General features: G+C 37.9%; 1 protein-coding gene across 1 annotated transcript; it reads right to left on the reverse strand.

Annotated features, from left to right (window-relative positions):
* Nucleotides 1–1,169: 1,169 nt before the first annotated feature.
* Nucleotides 1,170–7,408, reverse strand: guca1aa (guanylate cyclase activator 1Aa). Its single transcript, XM_085375479.1, has 4 exons — nt 7,211–7,408; nt 5,260–5,409; nt 5,067–5,160; nt 1,170–1,297 (listed from the first exon to the last, which is right to left on the reverse strand). The coding sequence occupies exons 1-4, from the start codon at nt 7,406–7,408 to the stop codon at nt 1,170–1,172; spliced, it is 570 nt and encodes a 189-aa protein (XP_085231605.1).
* Between the last annotated feature and the right edge of the window lie 1,149 nt (nt 7,409–8,557).

The raw sequence follows: 8,557 nt of genomic DNA on the forward strand, positions 1-8,557 counted from the left end.
TACCCACAAACTGCTAAGCTGTAAGAATATCACATAGTTATAAATATTCACTCACCAACTTTATTAGGTACACCTGTTCATCTGCTTGTTAACGCTAATATCTAATCAGCCAGGTGACCTGCTGAAGCTCAAACTGGGGAAGAAATGTGGTTTAAGTGGCTTTGAACATGGTTGTTGGTGTAAAACTACGTCCAACACCCAGTTTGACTGTAACTGCAATTTCTACCTGTTAAATTAGTAAGATTATTTCTGGGATAATTTGTTCCTGGTAAATCTTCAAAACATGAAAAGTAGACAAAGTGTGTGTGTTGTTTTTTTTATTGTTTATTTTTAGTGTACAAATAAGCAAAAGCTGAACTCAAACACATTCTGTAGTCTTCCAACAGAAGGCACAAGATGAGCATAGCCAACAAACATAACAAAACTAATCTGCATCAATGCTGAATAAAAAAAGCAAACCATTCAGCCAAAGAAACTCCCACACACAGAGAGAAAAGCTGCAAAACCACAAGCCTGCGTTTCGCTCCAACTTAAACTTTTGTTTTCAAAAGATTAAAAAATAATAATAATAAAGTTACAAATGTATATAAAAGGTAAACTGTTTTTTCACTGCCACATCTCCCACCTGCTCCTGTTTTACAGCCACTGACTTAATCAAATTAGCATGGATGTTGAGCACACTGCAGTGTCATAGCTCCCTCCTGTAAACCCCCCCAGGCAAGAGCGGGTAAATAGAGATTTGAGTAATTTGGTGCAGAGGAACTCAGAAATATATAAAGAAAAAAAGATTTGGAAAGCCTAGTCGAGTGTATGTAATTGCCACTCTGCTACTCCACTATCTCCCTCCTTTATGCCTCAGGGTGTCTGAGGGTAAGTGGACCGTCTGAGAGATCATCCCTCATGCCGAGGTGGCCTTGGGAGCGATCGCCATCATTAAACAAGGACAATGAGCAGTCTGCAAAGGCTGACTGAGTCATCCCATTTAAAGTGCATATGTGTCACTCCTTTAGAGATCAAACATAAGATATGTGTCAGTCTCCAAGACACACTGGAATCATATTAAAGCGGATTCGATCTTAATAGAAATCTCAGTCTATAAAATGACCCGACTGACTGAGACACTCAGGTCAAATCGTGAATGAGGATGAGGTAATCGGAAGGGACGGATCCTAAACGCTTCGCCTCCGGTTGTGGATCATGGCCACGATGTGGGCGAGATCCAGACTCTTCATCATCACCTCCATGAAGTCTTCATCGCTGCGAGCGCCTGCCACAAACTCCTCCAGGGAAAGCTCCCCTGTTGGAAGAGACACATGTTGTTTTTGGTCAGATTTGAGTGGGTTTTCGGCTAATTTGTCATTTCTCCCTGCAACAAAGTCACGTTCATAACAGACAGTTTGATATATTGATATGATATTTTAATATTACTGGTGCCGTGATATTAAGTAAACAATGGAAAATGTCAGTAAATGTCACTAACTTTCCTCCAGCTATTTTCTTTTAAATTATTATCATTGGTAGCTTGCAACTACAAAGGCGATAAACGTGTTTTTAGAAACGTTTGAGATTCCAAAAACACGTTTAACACTTCCAAGTTTAAATTTTGATTTGGTGAATATTTTCATTTTATTTATGTCATTATTTTGTTTGTTTGCATCCCTTTAATCTCACAGTTATGGAGAACACATTCATACACTAAAACACCCACACCCAGCTAGACAGACACATAAGCTTACGAAGGTTTCTGGACTCATTTCACTCGTATTCTATAACCTATTTTGCAATTATAAATCCTCATTTAACTTCTAAACTTGCAAAAATTTTCTACATAGCTATTAATCATACAGAGGCAAGCTTACAGCATGAAGTAGAACCACTTATTACAGTATTTATAACTTAAGATAGTTTGCAACCTTGTTCCTAAATGGGTCTTTAAATATATAAAACCCAACAGTTAAAATGGACCTATCTATTGGTGGATGCTCATATTAAATATGGGGTCAGTGTATGTACCACTAAGTTCAGACTTCGGACCGCTCTAAATGCTCAGTTTAAGGCAATTTTTCTACTCTGTTGTCAAAGGGAGCAGATATTTATGGTGGCCCTGAGAGGTCAAACACACTGAACCTGCAACAACAGTTGCAGAAGTGACAGCAGAAACCAAAGCATGCGATTGCAATGAGACGATTAAAGAAAGCACAGAATCCATCTGTGTTGTGAAGGAAAATGAGATGCAGGTAACTGTGTTTTTAATCACATTGTTCATATGTTTGCTACGAGTTGTTTACTGTAGCTATTCATCACATCACTTGCATTGTGTTTTATTAGCTTTGACTTTGCCAAATTCTTCACTGAAAAAATCCAAAAAATTAGACAAGCAATTGGTACATCAACAGCAGATCCAGGATATGTACTGTGTCCACCAAAAAACTGTTTAAACACCATGAAACAGTTTCAACCTATTAACAGCAAAGACCTGGAGGACATCTTAGGTAAACTGAACTCCTCCTCCTGCTGTTTAGATGTCCTGCCAACAAGTTTTTTCAAAAAGGTCTCAAAGACTTTAGAGTCAGACCTGTTACAGATCGTCAACTTTTCTTTATTATCAGGTGTGTTTCCAGAATCACTAAAAACTGCTGTAATCAAACCTATACTGAAAAAGGACAATCTTGACAAGACACAAATGAACAACTACAGGCCGATCTCAAATCTCCCGTTTTTAAGTAAGATCATTGAAAAAGCAGTTTCTCAACAGCTCAGTTACTTCTTAAAACAGAATAATTGCTACGATGCCTTCCAGTCAGGTTTTAGACAGAACCACAGCACTGAAACCGCTCTGACCAAAGTGTTTAATGACATATGTCTGAATACAGACAGTGGAAAAATGTCAGTCCTAGTTTTACTGGATCTCAGTGCAGCATTTGATACAGTTGACCACAACATATTACTCAAACGACTGGAGAACTGGACAGGTCTTTCAGGAACTGTACTAAACTGGTTCAAAACATACGTAGAAAACAGGAAATACTTTGTATCAATAGGTAACTTCACATCTGAGCAGACAAGTATCACATGTGGAGTTCCCCAAGGTTCCATCTTGGGACCCCTTCTGTTTAACATCTACATGCTCCCACTGGCACAGATTATAAACAACAACAAAATAAACTATCACAGCTATGCAGATGACACACAAATATATATCACAATGTCACCAGGAGACCGAGGCCCTGTACAGGCTCTTGGTAAATGCATTGAGGAAATCAATGACTGGTTGTGCCACAATTTTCTCCAGCTAAACAAAAACAAAACTGAGGTAATAGTCTTTGGCGCCAAAGAAAAACGATTACAGGTCACCAGAGAACTTCAATCTATACATCTAAAAACCACAAACCAGGCGAGAAATTTGGGTGTAGTGATGGATGCAGACCTAAACTTAGAAAAACACATTAAGACAATAACAAAGTCAGCTTACTATCACCTCAAGAATATATCAAGGATAAAAGATCTGATGTCTCAACAGGACCTGGAAAAACTAGTCCATGCATTCATCTTTAGTAGGCTTGATTACTGTAACAGCATCTTTACAGGTCTACCTAAAAAATCAGTCAGACAACTACAGCTCATTCAGAACTCTGCTGCTCGAGTCCTCACTAAGACCAAAAAAGTGGACCACATCAGTCCAGCTCTGAGGTCCTTACACTGGCTGCCTGTCCGTCAGAGGATAGACTTTAAAGTTCTGATGCTGGCCTATAAAGCTCTGAATGGTTTAGGACCAAAATACATCAATGACCTCCTGACCCAGTATGAACCATCCAGATCCCTCAGGTCATCTGGATCCGGTCTTTTATCAGTTCCCAGAGTCAGAACCAGACACGGAGAAGCTGCATTCAGCTTTTATGCTCCTTATATCTGGAACAAACTCCCAGAAAGCCTCAGATCAGCTGAAACACTCAGTTTATTTAAATCCAGGTTGAAGACTCACCTGTTCTCAGCTGCATTTGAATAAAGCACCAAATCCACACTTTAAGCTTAAATTTCAAAACTTACATTTTAACTACTGATTTTATCTACTGTTCTGATTTTATCTGTTTTGATTTTATATACTGTTTTGTTTGTTTGTTTGTTTGTTTGTTAATTAGTTAGTTAGTTTATTTGCTTGTTTTAATCAATTTTAAATCATGCTTTTTATTTGTTCTTGTTTCTAATGTCTCTGTAAAGCACTTTGAATCACCTTGTTGTTGAATTGTGCTATACAAATAAACTTGCCTTGCCTTGCCTTTTATTTTATTTTATTGTATATTTTTTTTGTCTTTTGCAGGATTTTTCTATCTGCTTGTGTTTTCGTGTTAAGCTGCAGTGTGTTTGACTTGTCAGGGCTACTGTAGATATTTCTCATACGGTCTGAGCGCAAGTTTGTGGAAGGCAGTGAATCAGAGGAAAGCTGGCATGAAGAGAGAAAGCTAAAAGCGACAAGTTTTAAGGTGGAGTGTTTCAAACATTGAGATTTCCTATTAAATAACCTCAAAAAATGACCGACTGTACCTTTAAGAGCATATTTTTATTTCTAATGGTGGCCTTTTAGCTCAGATTTGCTATAAAAGTACCTTTAAGTATGACAGTAGTTTCACCTGTAGTAGTAATAATATAATAATAATAATAACAGAGTAAAACTGAACTGTTAGTACTTTCTCAAATTGTAAACAAATATAGGTTAAAACACATGTTGCGGTGGTCTTTGGCTATGGTTCATTTCAGTACATGATGAACCATGTAGATATCATTTATATTCCTAAGTATACTCTATGTGATAAGAACTACTATAAGTAGTATACGTCTACTGTTTCAGTACTTTGTATACATCTAACTGAGCAACATTATACTTCCTGTTTTTATTCATTATAAATGTGTATTGATAGATATTAGAAAGCTACTTTAAACCAGTAAAAAAAAAATCATCAGGTTTAGTCTCTTATGTTTTGTTTTGAGAGTGAATGTCTAATCTCTGTCCACCCATGATCTATTTTGTCCTAAACCCTTTTCTCCGTACTGTGCCAGCGCACACTCACCATCTCCATTTATATCAATCCTGTCAAACACTCGGTTAGTGAACTCCTCCGCAGATGTTTCCTGATTTTCATTTCCATTGATTGCACGGATGGCCTGGGAGAAGATGAGGAAAATCAGTATGTTTGCCAGATTAGAGGCTAAAACAAATATTCAGACATGCAGTGTGGCTGGTGCACGATGGAATGACTGTACCTTGATGATGTTCAGAAGCTCGTGGCGGTCAATGCAGCCGTTCCCATCCACATCATACAGTTTGAAATACCAGCGCAGCTTGTGCTCCATCTTTCCCCGCATCACCAGACTCAGAGCGGCCACGTACTCCATGAAGTCTATGTAGCCGTCCTGCAGAATCAAAGTGTCAACCACGACCATCCATGTTTTATATTCATTATAATCACTAAACAAATGCATCATCCCTCAGCTGAAATAGATCCCCAGCTCCAAAAACAATCCAAGGGGAAGTGAAGCACGCCAGGACGGAGGATTATCTCCTGTCTGCGTCTAAACAATCTCAGCATCAAAGCATGCATTCACAGATAATCTCACTGTCTAAATCATTCAGAGATTACCGTGGCATTTTTTGTAAGCTGAGCAGGGTGGGGGGCTAAATATAGCATGCAGCTCCTCAGACAGACATCCTGCCATGACCCCACTGCTACCTCAAAGATGCTCTCAATTAAACTGGGGATCAAAGGGGATACAGGGGACACACTCTCCCTATACTTAGAACATGCGTTTGCAAGTCTAATATATTTTGGTATTTAAAGTCTTTCTGTTAAATTTTTTTTTTTCCCCACATGGGTTTTCCAAACAGGCAGGAATTTCCTAGATATGTTGGTGCCTCACATTCACACTGGGTAGGACAGGTAGATTATGCACCCTACACTGAAACCACAAATCCAGGTATGACATCATCTGTTTTGTTTCTGTTTCTGTTGATTTTGCTTCTGTTTTTTGTGTGTCTCTGTAGTTTAATGGCGTCTTTGTGGTTGTTTTGCATGTATTGGTGTTTTCTTTGAATGTCTTAGAGGTATTTTTATCTTTGCTTGCATCAATTTGTGCACGTTGCACCTTTTTAGTAAGCTGTGTCTTTCAGTATAAAGTTTTCAGTCTCTCTGCAGATGTTTGGACTATATTTGTGTCTTTATAGTTGCCACATCAGCCTCTGGACCAGCCTGTCTGATGCGCAGTTTATTCATATATTCAAGCTTGTTGTAAGGGAGGTTAATTTTAGAGAACTCGTGTCCTTGAATGATACAAGTATTTTTAATCTAGACATGTTTTAAGAAGTTTTTTCTCTCATTTGTTTATTTTAAATGTAACATTAAAGATTTCAGAAGCAAGGAACAGACCATCTCAATTAACAGAAAGTAACCGTCAGGAAATATCAAAATAATATTTTCAACCCGCAGATATGAGGAATCCCAAACACTTATCTGTAAAAAACAGATAATTTTCCTACAATTTCTCATATTATGAAAGAAATACCTTTTTGCGTAGTCAACGTTCAGATAAATGTGGTAAGCAGCTATTTTTTTAAATAAAATATTTAATGCATTCAGTCTTATTTTACCTTTTTAACATTAAAAATAAAAAATCGATGAATTACTGGTAATATTTTGTTCCAGCTTCTACAGAAAGACTATCCTATGCTTTTTCTGCCTTTTTCATTATTGTGAATACACTATGTTATGACTCCTGTAGTTAAAAAATAATAATTCATCAGAACTTCCAAACATCAATTACAAATATGTAAATCAACAAAAACCAGCCTAAAGAATTAACTTTTTCTAATTGTGTCTAATTTTAATTAAAAGTTAATGTTTTTTTCACAAATAATAACAAGATAAAAGAGAAACAGTAATAATTTGGGTTCAAAGGAAATATGCAGGTAACATAAGCTTATATTTTTATTTAACATGTACATATGACACATTATAATAAATCCCCCATGGAGATACACACTGTTTAGACACACGTGTTGAGAACTAAAGAAAATTATTTGCTCATGTTTCATTTTCAGAGAATCATAGATGTATTCTTCTACATTAGCTTCTAATCGTTATATCGCTATTTTATTCTTGAGGCATCCTGTCATCTTTGATTGTGTTTAAATGTGTGGTGAAATCCAGACTCATCTCACCTTGTTCATGTCAAACGTGCGAAACATCTGCTCAATGTAGGCGCTGGCCTCTGGGTCCAAACCTCTCAGCCCGAAGAACTGCTTGAACTCGTGCAGGGTGAGCTGCCCTGAGGGGCACTCAGTCATGAACTTCTTGTACCACAGGTGCATCTCCACAGCCTGCAGGTCGTCCACGGTGCAGCCGTTTGAATTGCCCATTTTTTATTTTTCCAAAACTCAGATAAGGTAGCTGGACTCTGTTACAAACTGGACTCAGACCTCACAGCCCAAGTGGTCTACTGTGAAGTAGGCAAAGACCGTCCCTCTTCACAGTCACACAACACTGGGACTTTTAGAGTGAGAGCAGTGGCAGGATGGCCCCTTTTGTAGCTCAAGCGTGTGTGTGTAGAGGGGGGGTTGAGGTGATCCACGCCTCTTGGTCCTCTCCTTGTGTCTAATCACTCGCTGTAATCCTGAGAAACATGCAGATGATCATCTTAATCATCCAGCTTGAAGGGCAGCCTGGCTGTTCCACAATTACCCTGAGATGTGCTGACAGACACAAATGCAGCTTTCATCCCTCACGTGCAGTGCCTGCCTCTAAGCGATGGGATACATCTGCCTCAGCATGTGGACTCGGGTATGAGCGATGCAGATTTAATGCTTTGGGTGAAGACTAAGCAAGCTTCAAAACATTCTCATAGTTCTTCTGTGTACGTTCTATTTAGACCTATGATATAAGTTAATGTTGACGAATTTAAATGTTTAAAATGACCGGGGGCCGGTCTCATCAAACCCACAAAGTCAAAACAATTGCAAATCAAATTTCTGGTACCTGCAACTTTTGCTAAAAACATCAATCAGCATTCTATTGGTGATTATTAGTGTGGTTTTTCCACACTCGTAAAAGAAGTTTAGGCAGTTTGTTAAATAGGAGCGTTCAGGTATGCATTAACAAAATCCAGAAAAAAATATTCTTCCACAACGATGTGTGAGACTGATAAAGTTACAGAGAAGACGATTACTTCATGTTACTGCTGCTAAAGCGGGGGTGTACTCACTTTTTCACGCACTGTTTCTGCATTTCAACTTAGGGTTTTTTTTGTTAGATAATATCTAAGTATGTATGTAATATGTAGCTACTTGTTTCATCAATAAAAAGGCCAAAGCAAGTTTCTTTAACAGACCCTGTTTGGCATGCTGTTTAATAATTATCCTGTGAAACAAATATCTTTATATATCGCAGGTTATAAATACTCTGTTTATCCTTTAAGCCATTTTTAATCAAGAAAAAAAAAAAGCTTCAACAGCATCAGCTTTTCTGTGGATTTTTTAAAAAAATGAACCAGAATTAGAAGGTTACTACAA

Source organism: Diplotaxodon limnothrissa, linkage group LG17 (assembly GCF_057381915.1).
Source record: "Diplotaxodon limnothrissa isolate DT_005_m linkage group LG17, D_limnothrissa_male_GT1.1, whole genome shotgun sequence".
In the NCBI taxonomy this organism is placed as follows: domain Eukaryota; kingdom Metazoa; phylum Chordata; class Actinopteri; order Cichliformes; family Cichlidae; genus Diplotaxodon; species Diplotaxodon limnothrissa.

Coding starts and splice junctions, on each gene's coding strand:
- guca1aa (XM_085375479.1), bottom strand. CDS start 7,408: ATGGGCAATTCAAACGGCTGCACCGTGGACGACCTGCAGGCTGTGGAG. Junction 5,410..7,210: donor GCACGTTTGACATGAACAAG/GTGAGATGAGTC, acceptor TTGATTCTGCAG/GACGGCTACATAGACTTCAT. Junction 1,298..5,066: donor GATTGATATAAATGGAGATG/GTGAGTGTGCGC, acceptor CTCTTCCAACAG/GGGAGCTTTCCCTGGAGGAG.